This window comes from Vollenhovia emeryi, unplaced genomic scaffold, assembly GCF_000949405.1.
Source record: "Vollenhovia emeryi isolate VEMERY1.0 unplaced genomic scaffold, V.emery_V1.0 DF939203.1, whole genome shotgun sequence".
Taxonomy (NCBI): domain Eukaryota; kingdom Metazoa; phylum Arthropoda; class Insecta; order Hymenoptera; family Formicidae; genus Vollenhovia; species Vollenhovia emeryi.
In genome coordinates this window covers 412,030-427,575 of record NW_011967163.1, presented here as the reverse complement: position 1 = coordinate 427,575, position 15,546 = coordinate 412,030, and the positions used below count along the sequence as shown (strand labels likewise).

The 15,546-nt window shown below is 49.9% G+C and overlaps 4 protein-coding genes across 5 annotated transcripts in view; 2 read left to right on the top strand and 2 right to left on the bottom strand.

Annotated features, from left to right (window-relative positions):
• Window positions 1-412, bottom strand: part of LOC105561681 (actin-binding protein anillin) — an 8,312-nt gene extending 7,900 nt beyond the window's left edge. Inside the window, exon 1 of the mRNA XM_012011879.1 lies at window positions 381-412. The gene's annotated coding sequence lies outside the window, so the exon portion shown is untranslated. The remainder of the gene's footprint in view (window positions 1-380) is intronic.
• A 1,839-nt stretch (window positions 413-2,251) lies between these two features.
• On the bottom strand, window positions 2,252-4,952 carry LOC105561678 (serine/threonine-protein phosphatase 2A regulatory subunit B'' subunit gamma-like). Its single transcript, XM_012011874.1, has 6 exons — window positions 4,619-4,952; window positions 4,422-4,549; window positions 3,938-4,324; window positions 3,006-3,545; window positions 2,664-2,791; window positions 2,252-2,577 (listed from the first exon to the last, which is right to left on the bottom strand). Exons 1-6 carry the CDS (start codon window positions 4,662-4,664, stop codon window positions 2,466-2,468), a joined length of 1,341 nt encoding a protein of 446 aa, XP_011867264.1. The 5' UTR covers window positions 4,665-4,952; the 3' UTR covers window positions 2,252-2,465.
• A 139-nt stretch (window positions 4,953-5,091) lies between these two features.
• Window positions 5,092-7,580, top strand: LOC105561679 (ER degradation-enhancing alpha-mannosidase-like protein 2). The gene has a single exon (XM_012011875.1). The coding sequence runs from the start codon at window positions 5,206-5,208 to the stop codon at window positions 7,315-7,317; it is 2,112 nt and encodes a 703-aa protein (XP_011867265.1). The 5' UTR covers window positions 5,092-5,205; the 3' UTR covers window positions 7,318-7,580.
• A 914-nt stretch (window positions 7,581-8,494) lies between these two features.
• On the top strand, window positions 8,495-12,028 carry LOC105561680 (CXXC-type zinc finger protein 1-like). 2 transcript variants are annotated; one of them, XM_012011877.1, is made up of 7 exons: window positions 8,495-8,711; window positions 9,127-9,248; window positions 9,344-9,434; window positions 9,520-9,746; window positions 9,834-10,410; window positions 10,630-11,168; window positions 11,677-12,028. In XM_012011877.1, the coding sequence occupies exons 1-6, from the start codon at window positions 8,682-8,684 to the stop codon at window positions 11,140-11,142; spliced, it is 1,560 nt and encodes a 519-aa protein (XP_011867267.1). In that variant the 5' UTR covers window positions 8,495-8,681; the 3' UTR covers window positions 11,143-11,168; window positions 11,677-12,028. The 2 variants fall into 2 exon arrangements, with proteins under 2 accessions (XP_011867267.1, XP_011867266.1); XM_012011876.1 differs by having other exon boundaries at window positions 10,630-12,028.
• Window positions 12,029-15,546: the final 3,518 nt, after the last annotated feature.

Here is a 15,546-nt window from a genome sequence, read left to right as displayed (position 1 = left end):
CCCCCCCCCCCTCGCGAGCCGATATCACGCGAGACGCGCCCGAAGTCCGAAGCGTCGCGCGCGTCGAAAAATGCGCGCCAAACGCGAGCCTTTCACTTCGCGGGGGCATATCGCACCTCCCTCTCCACCCTCCGTGCTCGGCTTTCCTTTTCTCTTTCCGCTTCCCTCGTGCCCGTGTCAACTCGAGATAACGCGCGATGCGCTCCGTCCGACGTTCCTCGACCCTTTACGCTTCCGCCGCGTACTTTCCGAGCGAAGATTCGCGTACTTCGTAAGGAGGGAGGGGGGGGGAGACGCGAGAGGCACCGCGAAGCGAACTGGACCCTCGATGTCGCGCGAAACTGATAGACGATTTACACGAAGCCAGGACGATAACGAACCTTGCACGCTAGGATCAGGTTACTACGTGCATCGAGCGTGCCGGTACGCCACCGAGAATGATGAGGGACTAAGGGACGCGCGCGCGAGAGAGAGAGAGAGAGAGGCAACAGAACGGAGACTGGTCGCAGTGACGTAGTCTCGTGTCGCCCTTCTGTGGCCTTCCTTGACTTTTCTGACAAAGCAAGGATACTGTTACAATTTTGTCAAGCGCGTTGATTGGCCGCAGGATAGAACATTTCTAGATACTCGAGAACTTTTCTATCCTGCGACCAATCGACACGCTTGAAAACATTTGTTTACGACAAATGTAATACCAGCCTACTTCAAGGGTCAGTTTTGCAAACGTCGGTTAACTGTTGATCCCCAGATAGCACACATAGTTCTATGAATTGTCTTCTGGAGTGCAAATATTCCTAATTTCGGAATATTCTATAAATATATATATATATATATATATTTTTTGTTACAATTAGAAATCGTATATTGAAAGCAAAGAAGGTTTTCAGAATATTCGTCGAGAATGTCTTTGGAGTATTCGTTCAGAATAACTTTTTAATATTCATCAAGTTTGTAAGATTTTAAACTTCACCCTTCTCCCTCCACGCCCCGTAGTCTGGGGTTTCTTTTACTTTTTCTAGGGAGGATTAATTAGGAAGGGCTATGGCGAATGGACGTACGTCACCTCTCGTTATCCAGAAGGCTATACCATGTATTTAAGTTTACACAGATTCCGATTACACCGAGCTATTTTACAGAGCCCACCACTCGCGACACGTACTTAGGTGCTCGCCCGACAGTCCTTCGTCGCCGCCACACGTTCACGTTCGCGATTTTTACTCGCCCGCACGGTCCGCAGTCCCTCGCGACCCTCTCTATATATCCGCGTTCTTAGCTTCGCCGGTTCCGTGTGTCCTCTCGTTCGAACAATTTGGAACTGCCCCTCTACGTGGCTTTAGCGCCTCTAGTTCCTCTTTCTATTCGAACCTGGGCCTTACACGCTAGATGCCGCCTAATTGACGCTTCTGTAGCTTACAAGTTTATGTAGCGCACATTGTTTATTGTGTAATACACGTATCTTATGCAAAAGGCGGTGAAACCAGTGATCATACCATATGTAACCGACACGCTATATTCGATAGATTATTCTATTCACATTCGAAAAAGACTTATAGTAGAGCCAGTCGAATATTCCTCGAACATAAGATAAATATATAAGAATGACCTGTGGAATATTCCAAATATTCTTGAAGAATATTCTTCAAATGTTCTTGGGAGTGTCTTGTGCTATCTGGAACCAGAGGTCAACTTCCTGTCTTATATTCAAGACCGTCTTAAGATCATCTTTAGATACTCCGTAGCCAATAAAATGTTCCATACAGCATCTTTAGATAAATTCAAGACTGTCTTGAATACAAGATCCGTCTATGAATGCTAAGAAGAAACAGATAGTCGACTGACCACCAGTTAGCAGTTAACCGACGTTTATCGACGAATGTAATTTGTAGCCAGCCTTAAAGCTCCAAGCTTTGCTTTAGAAAGAGAAGGCTAATATTTTTATTCCCCTGGGCCCTCGAACGGGAACGTCTCGGTCACATCTACTAGTACGCTACTGAGCACGCGACCGTGCGAGCTCGCTATTTGACCCCACTGTTTTTAAATCTCGCCACGCGATTGGTCCACGGGAGAGCCACTCGTACAGCACGGATTACAGATATGAAAATTCAAATTGTATTATGATCGCACGAATTGTCTGCGGAGCAAAAAGTGTGTGTTGTCAAACAGAAACCAAGAAGCGCGTCGTATGAGCAACAGCTGAACCTCAGGCACTCGCGACGGCGAAGTTGGGAAATATCGAGAAACACCCGAGAAGTACTTGTATAAAGATATAGAATATATTAATCCTAAAGAGTTATACAATGGCGATTGCCAGTTCTGGCACGTGATAAATTACAAAGATTATTTCACTACTACGAAGTCTCAATCACAGGGTCGTGTCGAAACACGTGTCAGGCGTTGCTGTCCGGCCGTGCGCCGTCTGTCCCGGCGGGACGTTTGTCTCGTATTCTGGGATGAGAAGTGCTTCGTCATACGTGGGACGACTCGTCCCCGGTGTCAGCCGCCATGGCTTCGCGATTCTCGTACGCCCAAAAGCCATGGAACTCGATCAAGATGCTGACCATTGTGTCGCCTTGTCCGCTTTTGCAATCGGAACAGTTTCAGGTCAGTTATAACGTATCGCGGTATTCGCATTGCAATGCATTACATTCGCGGGATCTTCTTACCAAGACAGCAAGTCCTGCAACGTAATTCTGCACGGATCGGCTGGCTTCACCATATCGAATATCTCGTCTTTGACATCTTCAAAGCTAACTGGTTCTTGCCCGTGCATCGTCATCTGTTCTTGTATAGCCTGCAAAGTGACACCTCTTGATTCAGAAGCTGCGGAGAAAATTGCAGTAACTGCACTCAGCAGAAAAAGCAGCTTACCGAGCGCACGGTGATTCTTTAACGATTGACTCTTGCCTTCTGTTGGATCTAAATATAGAAAGCGTGACAAAGAATCACGAAGCGCTTACCAAACTGCCTTTTCTGCTGAACGCAGTAAACAGGGACGCAATACGCACCCTGAAGAAATAGTTGAGGCAAAAGGTATCCAAGTATCCGCGATTGTTAATATCGAGAATCCGAAAGAGGTAGTGAAGGCTCTGTGGTTCGTGCCGATTCTCCAGCGCCAAAACAAAATCCAGATACGTCTTGTAGTCCATCTCGCCCTCGTAGGTCAGACACTCTTGAAACACTCTTTCGAGGAAAACGCCGGTCAGAGTGCCGGTGCCGTATCCAGCGAGTTCCTCTTTGTTCAACATGCCGTTGTGGTCTTTGTCAAGATTCAAGTACTGTCCGTACACCTTGAGCGCCGACGGCGCGGAGAACCAATTCGCCTCCTGCAGATCTTTCGGCAGATCCTCGTCTCGCAATTCCAGAAGATCGTCCAGAAAACTGCACGCTAAAATATCCTGAATACGAACTCGTCCAGTTCGCAGCGGGTCTAGGAAGAATAGAAATTTCCGGACTGCCGTGCACACGTAGAACGAATGGAAGGACTTCTCCAGGCCCTCGAGTTGCGGCAGCGTTGGTATCAGTTCCAAGATATAATTCTCCAAGTCCTGTAAATAAAGAAGTACGATTAAAAGGGCGCACCGTTAGGCGTAATTGAGGTACAAAAGCTAAAACAGATTTAGAGAATTGCAAAGTAAACGCGATTTCCTTTCTCGAGAAAGTTTGGAGCTTTCAAATTTTTATTAGCGTTCTCCTTGTGATCTCGTGCATACATTACTATCGATTTCTCCTTTCAATCTACTCTCACCGCTGAGGAAGATTTCAAGTATGGAATGTTTTGTGATTTTATTCTCTCAACACATCCGTATTCCCGGCTGGGAAAAACTGGGGCTCTCTTCTCTTTACGATAGTTTTGTACGAAAAAAAAAGATATTCCGCTCAAAAATGCAGCAAGATGTAAGTAATGAAACCGAGAGCTTGGCTGTCCACAGAGACTCACCGACTCCCTGAGGTAACCCTCTCCCGTGATGTCGTACAGGGAGAGTCCGATTCTCGTTTGATGCAGCCAAACTTTCCGCATGACGTAGTTAAACAGCGCCATGATGCTAATTCTACCGTGCGGGTCTCCCTGCTGCAGCTTTGCGAAGACAACCGCGGTAAAGTACGGACTGCACTTTGCCCCCGCCAGTTTGCCCACTTTCTTAAAGTCCTCGTAATTGATCAGCTGCTCGTCCCCGGACAAGGGCGGGCTGTGATGCTTGTCGAGTAAAACCCACAACGCCTTCAGCTCGTTGTTGTCGAGCAACTGCCGGGAACGCCTTTGGAGGAACAGGGCGCGCGTCTCCTCGCGCAATTTCTGTGGCAGAATCTCGTCCTCTTTCGGCAGCTGAAAGACCATTACGACGTATAGTGGAAAGTTTCGTTATTTCAACGCTTCGCAGTGATCCAAGTGCGAGATTGAAACGCGAGACACGAGTAGGTACCTTGAAGTAGAATTTCGGTATGACTTTGTAAGTGGAGTCGTCCTTGGCCTTCACGCCCTTCCACTGCTGATACATCTTCTCGAAGTACTCGTCTTCCTTCTTCTCGTCGTCTTGAGAACTCTCGTCCGCTGTAACAGCACACGGCGTATTTTTAGAAGAAACAACGATTTCTACTTGGTAACATGACGTATACGTACAGTTCCTCGCCGAAGCGCGGCTTCGCAGCAGCGTTTCCAGCTCCATGGTCCCCGCGAGAGCCGCAGTGTGTGCTCCGTGACGCAAACGCGCTTTCTTTGTACAAAGAACGCTCTCAACTCGCCTAGGAATTACCCTGGTGCAACTTTCGCTAGCTCCGCGCGACGTTGGTCTTCCGGCGTTCGCAACGGCTCGAGCTCGAGGTTCCCCGCTCGGTCGCTTTGGTTAGGTCGCGCCGAGATCAGCCGGTGGTCGTGACGGGATCAGTCTCGAGCGTCGCGCAAATCCGCGCTCTTCTTGTCCCCGCGAACGAAGAAACGGCGTAGGAAACAGCCGAGAGTCCGCATCGCGCGCGGGTGCCGCGCGCGCGCCTACAGCTCCGCGCGTACGTGGTCGCGGGCCGCGAAGAGCACAGATACGAGTGAATAGGTTAGGTTAGGTTGGACGGCACGCGATGTTTACGGGTGACGGCGGCGGGATTGTTTTGATTACGTGGCGAACGCGGGGCGCTCGTGGCTCGCGTCGCACCGCGTAACGTCGCGGGACAGGCCGGACGATGCACGGTGACGACGGAGTCGGCGGCTGAGCGATGATTCTCCTGCGTGCGGGCTCGGTCCTCGGCTTGCTCGTCCTGGTGAGCGGCCTGCGGGAGTACGGGAGGCGGGAGCTGGCCGGGCTGCGCGAGGAGGTGCGTTCCATGTTCGATTACGCGTACTCCGGCTACCTGACGCACGCCTACCCGTACGACGAGCTGCGCTCGCTGAGCTGCGACGGCTTCGACACGTGGGGCAGCTTCTCCCTGACCCTGATCGACGCCCTCGACACGCTCGCGGTGATGGGCAACTACTCCGAGTTCCGCCGCGTCGCCGAGCTGATCGGCAGCTCGCGCGCCAACTTCGAGGCCAACATCAACGTGTCGGTGTTCGAGACGAACATCCGGGTGGTCGGCGGGCTGCTGAGCGCCCACCTGCTGTCGCGCCGGGCCGGCGTCAGGCTCGAGCCCGGCTGGCCCTGCAACGGCCCGCTGCTGCGCCTCGCCGAGGACATGGCCAGGCGGCTGATCGCCGCGTTCGACACACCCACGGGGATGCCGTACGGCACGGTGAATCTCAAGTACGGCGTGCCGGAGGGCGAGACCAGCATCACGTGCACCGCCGGCATCGGCACCTTCCTGCTCGAGTTCGGCACCCTCTCCCGCCTGACCGGCGACCCGCTCTACGAGGAGGTGGCCATGAACGCCGTCAAGGCGCTGCACTACTACAGATCCAGCATCGGCCTAGTCGGCAATCACATTGACGTCCTCACCGGCCACTGGACCGCCCAGGATTCCGGCATCGGCGCCGGCGTCGACTCCTACTTCGAGTACCTGGCCAAGGGTACGTTGCTGTTTCAGGATCCCCTGCTGGCGTCGATATTCCAGGAGCACAAGCGGGCAATCGAGAAGTACATTCGCCGGGAGGACTGGCATCTCTGGGTCTCCATGACCAAGGGTCAGGTGACCCTGCCGGTCTTTCAGTCCCTGGACGCTTACTGGCCCGGCGTGCTGAGCCTCTTCGGCGAGATCGGCGACGCGATGAAGTCCCTGCACAACTACCACCGCGTCTGGAAGCAATTCGGATTCACCCCGGAGTTCTACAACATACCGCAGGCCGAGGCGGGGACCAACCGGGAGGGCTACCCCCTCAGGCCCGAGCTCATCGAGTCCGTCATGTATCTTTACAGGGCAACCAGGGACCCGTATCTGATCCAGGTGGGCGTGGACATCCTCAGGAGCCTGCAGCACAGCGCCAAGACCACGTGCGGCTACGCGACCATCAACGACGTCCGGGACCATCGCAAGGCGGACCGAATGGAGTCCTTCTTCCTCGCGGAGACCACCAAGTACCTGTACCTCCTCTTCGACACCGACAACTTTATCCACAACACCGGCTCCGAGGGCGAGATCATCGACACGCAGTGGGGCCAGTGCGTGGTGGACGCCGGCGGGTATATCTTCAACACCGAGGCCCACCCGATCGATCCCGGCGCCCTGTACTGCTGCCGGCCGGCGCAGGAGATCTTTCCGGACAAGAGGCCGATCCTCAGGAGGTTCCTGCCGACGCAGGAGAACGCGCCGGACGCCGCCGCCGACGATGCCGCGGACGACTCCTCGCCGAACGTGTCTTATCGCGAGGTGGACGTCACCAGCGGGGGGGACCCAGAAGTGCTGCCGATCGCGATAGCGAAGCTGTCCGAGATCAGACGGATCTACTTCCCCGCGGTCGGGCGGAAGGACGCCGCTCTCAACGAGAGCGCCCTGTCGCCGAACGCCTCGTCGACGGACCCGTCGTCGGATTCCGCCGGCCGCGAGGACGCGGAGACCTCGAATCGAAGCGTCCGCTTGCCGACGGCCCAGGTCCTCGCGCCCTCGTCGGCGATGTACAAGGCCGACGACAGCGAGGGCGTCGACGAGGGCTTCGAGTCGCCGATACTGTCCGACGGGCGGTACGCCGCACCCGGACTCGCCGCGGAGGGCGGAGCGCGGCGCAACGCCACGCCGGGTCCCGCGAGGACCAGATTCGAGCCGCAGATAATGCTGGAGAACATCCGACGCGGGAATCTCTATCCGACCAACGTCACGGCGCGACACAACTATCAGATCTTGTCCTGCCAGGCTCAACCATTCCTACAACGAATGTCGATCATAGGAGAATTTTTTTAGAGGAAGGAGAGGAGGAGGACCCCGTGGTCCAGGAATGTACGCGGATGTTGTGACATTTCTCAAAGTATTTTTCACACGCGCGTCTTTGTTACGAGACTGGAAGAAATTGTACGCGGCACCGCTGACATGGCCCGCGTACGTTGTACTTTAGGATATATTCCTGTGATATAATTGTTGTTGTATAGTTTCTAATAAATATGAAATATTGCAAGTGTCGCGGTCCTTTCACACTGGCGACTTTGCTCTCTCATCTCGAGTGCGAATGTTTGATATTTTATTTCTGCTATTCGATACTTTTAAATATGATCAATTCTATGTAACGTAGCTTTAGCTTCTGATCAACGTTTAAATCTTATTACATGTCAGTTTTGTTTAATGCGTAATTCACTTTGTGAAAGTATCTTCTACATTCCATAGTTTTAAAATAAGAAATCACATTGCGCGAAATAAATCGCATGGCGTTCGTTTCCAACTTGCTTGTAAAGCACATAAATGTACAAATCGCCCTAGTATCTTAGCAATTTGACATTTGACTTGAAATTACGTCCTTACGGAATTTTATGTGAAGGCCTTGATTCTGCTCATCTAAGTGGAAAAATGTACACGGATATTTTAGTACGGCCATCATACTAAAGCATGATTTTGTATGATTTCACTATGATTTTTAACTTGTTCTTATGTTAGAAATGGCACTTAAGTCCATAAATGGTCTACGGCTATTTGTGCTCGTCTATCTACTCATTCGGGTGTGCCACAAGGATCGTCCTTAGACCTAAAAAGGGCATCTCGGGCATATTTAAAAGTGCGTTCTGAGAATGAGGATCCGGCAACGACAAGCTAAGGACAGATAGCAGCACCGAGACGCCAACCTAACGTCGGATTGACTGCTGCAGCGGCACCCTGATGGAAAAATTTTGCTGAAAACGTAATGAAATTTGCTGAAATTTGGTTGAAAATCTCTTGCAATTGACCCAATTTCATTGTCATTTCAGCAATTTCTCATTAAAAAATTTATTTTCAGTGAAATTCTGCAAATTTCATAATATACAACATTTCTAACATTTTTTCACTAATTTTTAGTAATATTAATTAACTTTCATCTAATTTCACAGTATTTCATTCAATTTCATTCCCGGATTCTCATTTTCATAAACTCCGTCCTGCACCACCGACTGTGCCGTGTTACCGACAGCGCCGATCAACATGGCGGCGAGATTGCTCGCTTGGACGCTCGTGGCTTGGATGCGGTCGTGAAACTTTGTCACAAACGGGGACGCGTGTAAATAATGTAATATAAAAGTATCGTAGAACCAAATAGAGAAGCTGCGTCACTTTTTCTCGTGTTACTGCCAATTCACCTCGCCATGTCGGATAAAAGGCAGCACAGCTTGTCGGTGAGGATTGAAGAGAGTCGCGCATGCGGCTGTATATTAAGTAAAATACAATTGTTCGTTGACTTTGTAAGCGACAACGTCGTCGTATGTACAATTCACAGCAGTATTTACTTCACACGAGTCTTTTGTGAACTGCAGCATCTGAAAACGACCGTGTAACCTCTTTATTAGAAGAAAGTCCCCTATTATGAGATATCGGAGTTTCTGCTAAATTAAATAATAGGCGTTATCTGTTGGTTTCACCATGAATTTATTGCCCTTGGAGTGAAATCTGTTTAGTGGAAAATTGATCGTTAGATCCTGTAGTAGTTGCACAAAAGATTTGTGATTAAATTTAGACGTTGATAATCTACTATCTCGCAACAGAGGATTATAAAAAGGACATACTTGGACTGATCTCTCTTGGTATGCTCAGAAGGAGGAGATAGCGAAGCAGTTTATGCTGCCGGAGAGGAAGAGCAAGATTGCAACGTTACTGAAACAGGACGGCCAAGCGTACTGCATTTGTAGAAGCTCGGACAGCTCTCGCTTTATGATGTGAGTAAACCTGTCGAGATGCCCAGAGCTATCCTTGTCTAAACCCGATGCGCTTTGCGACAGGATTGTAATCCCTGCGCTTGGAATTATTTCAGAGGATGCGACGCGTGCGAGGAGTGGTACCACGGTGACTGCATAAACATAACCGAAAAGGACGCGAAGCACATAAAGCAATTTTTCTGCGTTGTAAGTGAGCTCTTCGAACGAGCGTGTCTTTTGAAACTAACGACGTGAGGCAGCCCGACGTAATCGATTATTTATTTGTGCGCAGCGTTGCAGAGAGGAAGACTCGACGTTGATAACGCGATACAAGCCGCGCAGGACCGACCAGGATGACAGGAAACACAGGAAGTACAAGGACAAGGAGAAGGAGAGGGCACTTCGGTACGAGTACGACGCGCCGTGGGGCCCCAGCGTGGAGAAGAAATCCTCCAAGCGTTGCGGAGAATGTACGGGCTGCCTGCGCATGGAAAACTGTGGGAAGTGCGACGCCTGCAGGTAACTTACGAAGAAACGAGGCCGTCGTTTGCGCGAGGCAGTCTCGCCTATGTAGAATTAACCATCTTGGGTCTCTCGTACACGCAGGCACCTAAAGAAATTCGGACCTTCGGTGCGACTGAAGCTCAGATGTATCCAACGTACCTGCCGCGTCCTCGGCGACCCACTGAAGCCTTCCAAGAGTCTCAACAAGGGGACCAAGCTGACCAAGAGGCGGAAGAGGGACTCTAGTAACGAGAGGAACGATTACCTGGAGCCGCCGCGCCACTGCTACGGACCGGCGTGCACGAGACAGTCGCGGCCAGGCAGCAAATACTGCTCCGACGATTGTGGCTTGAAGCTGGCGACCAGCAGGATCTACCAGGTGTTGCCACAGCGGATACAGGAGTGGTCGTTGACCGCGTGCATCGCCGAGCAGAATAATCGACGTGCCTTGGAAACCGTGAGAAGGCAGCAGCACGACGTTCGTAGGATACTGCAGGAGCTGGAGAAGAGACACGTCGAGCTGGACCGCATTGTCGAGCGCGCCAAGCACGCGTCCATCGATCCGCAAGCCGAGGTGGACGACAACGACGACACGGAGAGTAGCATGTACTGTATAACGTGCGGCCACGAGGTCAACTCGAGAACCGCCGTTAAACATATGGAAAAGTGTTTCAATAAGGTACCAACAAAGTGTGTGTCACGGAAGATTACGGCACCTGTCGATCACTTGGATTTGATTTTCTTCCTTTGGGAGAATTCGTGTAAACGCTTGAAATATTGTGTGTCTACGCACTTGTCATCTTTCCCGATCTCATTCGAGTTAATAAGTCGATACTGGTTTTATTTTATATGAGTTTTTCCGCGAAATAGAAACGCTTATTCAGCTTGTATTTTGCAGTACGAGTCGCAAGCGTCCTTCGGCTCGATCTTCAAGACGCGCATCGAGGGCCAAGTGATGTTCTGCGACTTCTTCAATCCTGGGAACAGGACATACTGCAAGAGACTGCGCGTCCTCTGTCCCGAGCACTGCAAGGATCCGAAGATCGGCGACACCGAGGTGTGCGGTTGCCCGTTAGTCACGAACGTGTTCGACGCCACAGGCGAATTCTGTCGCGCGCCTAAGAAGAGCTGCGTGAAGCACTACATGTGGGAGAAGCTGCGACGCGCGGAGATCGACATGGAGAGGGTGAGGCAGTGGCTCAAGATCGACGAGCTCGTCGAGCAAGAGAGGCAGATTCGGTCGAACATGGCGACGCGAGCCGGTGTGCTGGCTCTGATGTTGCACTCCACTTACAATCACGAGTTGATGGAGCAGATGACGCAGGAGCAGAGCAGGGAGCAGCTGCAGGCGATGGAGGAGGAGCTACAAAGGAGATACGGCGTACATCAGAAGGAACAATGCATGGAATAGTGATTCTACTCCGTACTTGACTAACACCATTGCTAGATCTATAGCGTGGTCTACAATGGCAGTAGGAGTAGTGGATTAAAGAAGTAGGCGTTAGACATAGGCTGTAGGATTAAGGTCCCTTTACGCCCGAGTGTCTACAATGGCGTAGAGTAAGGATTATAATGAGCCAATCAGTGTTAACCAATGTTATTACACAAATGTTACCGTTGTTGGTGAATATGGATGTGCGAAGAATTGGATGGATTTGTGTTATTTATATTATTATGGAGTCAGCTCTTGACTCTTCAATGGCGTATTATGCAAACGAAGAGATCTATTCGGAGGTGGTGGGTTCGGCCTGTGAACAGGCGCAAACGAGATCAGGGTTTCAACTTTAACCTATTTCGTGAACTGATTATCAGTGGCTGAGAGTAAGGGAGTAGGTCGTACGAAATGGAATTGAACCATTTTGCTTACAGCCTTACTCTACGCCTACTACACCGGAAACACGAGCTTACTCCGACGTCTTACAGCCTTAATCCACTACTCCTACTGCCATTGTAGACCACGCTTATAACTTCAGCTACACTTTCTTACAATTTTGTTCCATTTACTCTTCTCTTTTTCAATGGAAATGTATGCGTAGTTACACAATGAAGAGCGTAAGAAAGCGCAGCTAAACGAAACGAAACCAGTTAGTTCTGGATCTGTTTGATCTACCGTTTGTTTCGAACCAATTACGCGTAGCACGGTCAATAGTTTTCCTAACAATTGTCAATGTAACCAATCGCGGACTCGATACAAAGCGTTGAAAAGCTACAGAAATTTGGCACGATGGTCGTAAAATGTGTACTGTAATATAATAAACATATATCTTATATATACATATATAAGTATATATACATAATTACATGTACATATATAGACATATATAACACATTTTTATCTTATATATATATACATATATACATGATACTTAAAAAAACTATCATTTTTAGAATAAACTTACCTGTGAAGAATGAAGAAATCGAACGTTTCTCTCTGCTGACGTAAGTTTTCTTCACAGTAAATACGTGAAAGAAAGAATATCCGCCGACATCTATTCTGTTGTAATTGCGCTCGTAATAGAAACGTACCGCGTTCTTAACTTAAAACGAAGTCTCCTAAAAAAAAGTGGTAGTATGCGAACAGATGGAGAAGCAGGTAGTTTTCTTTTCGGCAACATCATTATTATTTACATTATGGTATATCGAGATGCAGACGTCAGGATTTTTTTTGTTTCACACACTCCGACAATTAATCGTTTCAACAAAAACCATTTATTCACAGGTCGTAGCCTCTGCGGATGCAAAATAACACGCCAAACTAGCGATCTATCGCTTAGCTTCGGAAAATAATCGCGCGAAGCGCATAGAATGGACATATTTCTGTCCTCTCAGGAGAACCGCCTGTTTCGAATCGCCTCCCCTTAAACGCGCGCTAATGACCGCGACGCCTTGCCGAAACCTCGTGTCGTTGCCGCGGGATCACTATTGTTATGGTCATTTTGGAAGTCTACGTAAAATATCAGAGAGATAATAAGTATCTGTCCACTGTCTGTGGAACTGAGATTGTGCTGTCTCGGGACACGCTTTTAATAGCTAACACCGCTTTACTCGCAATATATCTATATATGTAACAAACAATAATATAAACTTATATTAACTTGCGATGCAACAATTAGGAACAAATGTGTCAATGCGATGGCAGTACGAAGCTAATGCGTCCAAATTATGCGATTATCCAACACAGATTTGTCGAGAGTCCGATCCATGTGGTCTTAAACTCAATTGTTTTACGGTCAGCTGCGAAAAGGAGAACCGGATAGGCCGCGATAAGTCGACAAGTCGAGTTCGTACCTGACAGAAAAATTCGAAAGTGCGCACGTTGTGCGTGTACCCGGAAACGAATTGTACGCGCGAATTATAAACGGATGTTTGCGACTCGCTTTAAGGGACCGATTGGAAACAGGCGACCATATCCCGACATATATATTTATATATTTATATACGTGCGCCGGTCTCACATTGTACGTGCATGCGCTTCGAAAAAGGAGAAAGGACGAAGAGAAATAGAGAACGACTCATTCTTGTTTCTTTTATCACAGTATTGCACGCAAAGCTTGTACGAAATCGCAAGTAAGACAGCATAAAGGCCAAACGGCGGACACTACACGCTTCCCTGTTTCAGAATACATCCGGGGAGGGTTGGAATTCTCTCGCACGAGTAGCGAAATGTTTAGTCCACTCCCTCGTTCTCCCTCTCCCCCCCCCCCTCTCTCTCTCTCTCTCTGCCACTCTCATTCATACACACTTCAGCCACATCTTTCGCATTCCATGGCAACGATTTCCGAACGACCCTTCGCATCCGTGGTCCATGATAGCTTCGACGTACATCCAACAAGGTAATAACAAAATAATAAAGCCACGCGTGCGCGTGTGAATACATCACCTGAGAATAAATCCGTGATATATCTCTTCGCTTTTCTCTCGCAACGACCCCTCCGGATTTCTTTCCCCAACGCTACCGGATTTTTTTTTTCGCTCAACCTTAACAATTCGTCGTCGTTCAACGGAAAGATATAAGCGCGCAGGCGACACTTTTCGCCGGCTTGTCTCCGGGTCAACGCCGGGCCGGATGGCTTCGACGTCTTAATACATTAACATCCTAATGGAACGTTAATCTCCTTACGAAAGAAGCCCTTCGGAAGAAAGTCGCCCCTCTCCGGATAATTCCGCGGAACGCTCGACGCAGGGAGAATCGCCGTGTAACTCCTGAGCGCGATCTGTCAAGACTGGCTTGACACGCGGAGTCCCCGAAGACTCGGTTCCGAGTGGAATTCGGTATGGAACGGAAAAGGAAGTCGCGAGAGCGCCGCGGATCTTCGCCGTCGCCGAGGACGAGGCTGCGAGCGGTTTTCTTCTCTCTTCGTTGTAGTTTCAGCCGCGAAGAAGAGAGAGGGGGAGAGTCCAGCGGCCGCTTCCACAGCCCGAGCGGGGACTTTTGATTTGCCACCTCGGGGACGAAGCTCGCCGACGCGCGACCTTCGACAATCGGACGTCACCGCTGACTCGACGCACTCGCGAAAGGGGGAACTTTGGCAACAGACACGCTCGTCAGGGTTTTCTTTCTTTTCCTCTTTTGCAGCTGGACAGCACAGCCTTTCACGCGCACGCAAGGATCCACTAGTTCGACACACGCGGCACATATCTTTCACGCACACACTCTCGCATTCGTTATCTCACTAATAATAGCGGCGTTAATTGTAATCTTAATTGGATAATTTTGCCGTAGCGTTGGTAATAATCATACAATGTTATATCATACAGCGTCGAATGTACAATACGAGAGGAGAATCGTTTCGTTATCGAGTAACAAATTGTACAGCGCGCGGGACCAGCGTCGGGGAGGGTAGTCGACAGTCGACTTCGCTCCTAGGGGGTGGGGGGTGAGAGGGGAGGATGATATTTTCACTCCTTGCACTGCGTCCCGTCCGGGAGGCGGCGGCTGAGCTGGCGCGCAACCGTCTCCTTGATGATGCGGCGCACTGCGGATCCGGATGGATATCGCGTTTTTCCGAGCGAGCGATCAACGATCGGCTGATCGGCCGGAACCGGGGGGGAAGGAAAGCGTCCGGAAAGATCGAAGGGGACTGGACGAGACTCGAGGGCGGAACATCTCGGGCGTGTTTCCTTCGGAAAGGCACGGGGCGCTAGAACAGATTCCGCTGTGAATGAATGGAGATGCAGATCGATGTGAAAGAAAATAAACATATATTTATTCCTTCTCATAAACGCTTATAAACGAAAACAGTAAGAGGGACAAGGGCGTACAGGTATTCGTGTGCAACTTGGCTTCCTTTCTTTCCCTCTTTTGCGGATACTTTTTCTCCCTTTTCTCTGTGTTCGCACGTTCGCTTCTCTCCTTCCTCGTTGTCTCGTCCGCGTTTTCTTTCTCTCTCCCGCTCTCTCTCTGTTTCTCTCTCGAGTTGCGTTTCTACTCGTCGTTAACCACTTGATCTTGACCGCGTGATGCAGATCGAAGAGACAAAAGTCGGTCCCGGCCGGTCCGCAGCGACACGTCCGCGCGTTTCCACCACGCGCGCGCGCGTGTCCATCGAATGAAGAAAAAAAAGAAACGTTAATTATAACATGTATACTCTACATGTGCGACACAGGGCGGGCGCATTCGCCACCCCCACACTCGCTATGTACACTGTTTTAAATGGTCCTATTCTTCTTTCTCTTCCTTCTTTCCTTCTTCCTCGCTTAGTCCCTCTCCACCAAGTACATTTGCACTAGTCTTCGCGAACTCTTATCACTTAGCCATTTGAACCGGTCAACATGGCACAGGCTGAGACTGCATTCGGTTTGCATTTTTAAGGCG

Excerpts from the sequence above, each read along its gene's own strand:
- LOC105561678 (XM_012011874.1), bottom strand. The coding sequence starts at position 4,664 with ATGGAGCTGGAAACGCTGCTGCGAAGCCGCGCTTCGGCGAGGAACT. Across the intron at positions 3,546-3,937 it reads AGGGTTACCTCAGGGAGTCG|GACTTGGAGAATTATATCTT; the intron begins GTGAGTCTCTGT and ends CTTTATTTACAG. Across the intron at positions 2,578-2,663 it reads TTGCAGGACTTGCTGTCTTG|CGGACAAGGCGACACAATGG; the intron begins GTAAGAAGATCC and ends CGATTGCAAAAG.
- LOC105561680 (XM_012011877.1), top strand. The coding sequence starts at position 8,682 with ATGTCGGATAAAAGGCAGCACAGCTTGTCG. Across the intron at positions 8,712-9,126 it reads AAAGGCAGCACAGCTTGTCG|AAGGAGGAGATAGCGAAGCA; the intron begins GTGAGGATTGAA and ends TGGTATGCTCAG. Across the intron at positions 10,411-10,629 it reads TGGAAAAGTGTTTCAATAAG|TACGAGTCGCAAGCGTCCTT; the intron begins GTACCAACAAAG and ends TGTATTTTGCAG.
- LOC105561679 (XM_012011875.1), top strand. The coding sequence starts at position 5,206 with ATGATTCTCCTGCGTGCGGGCTCGGTCCTCGGCTTGCTCGTCCTGGTG.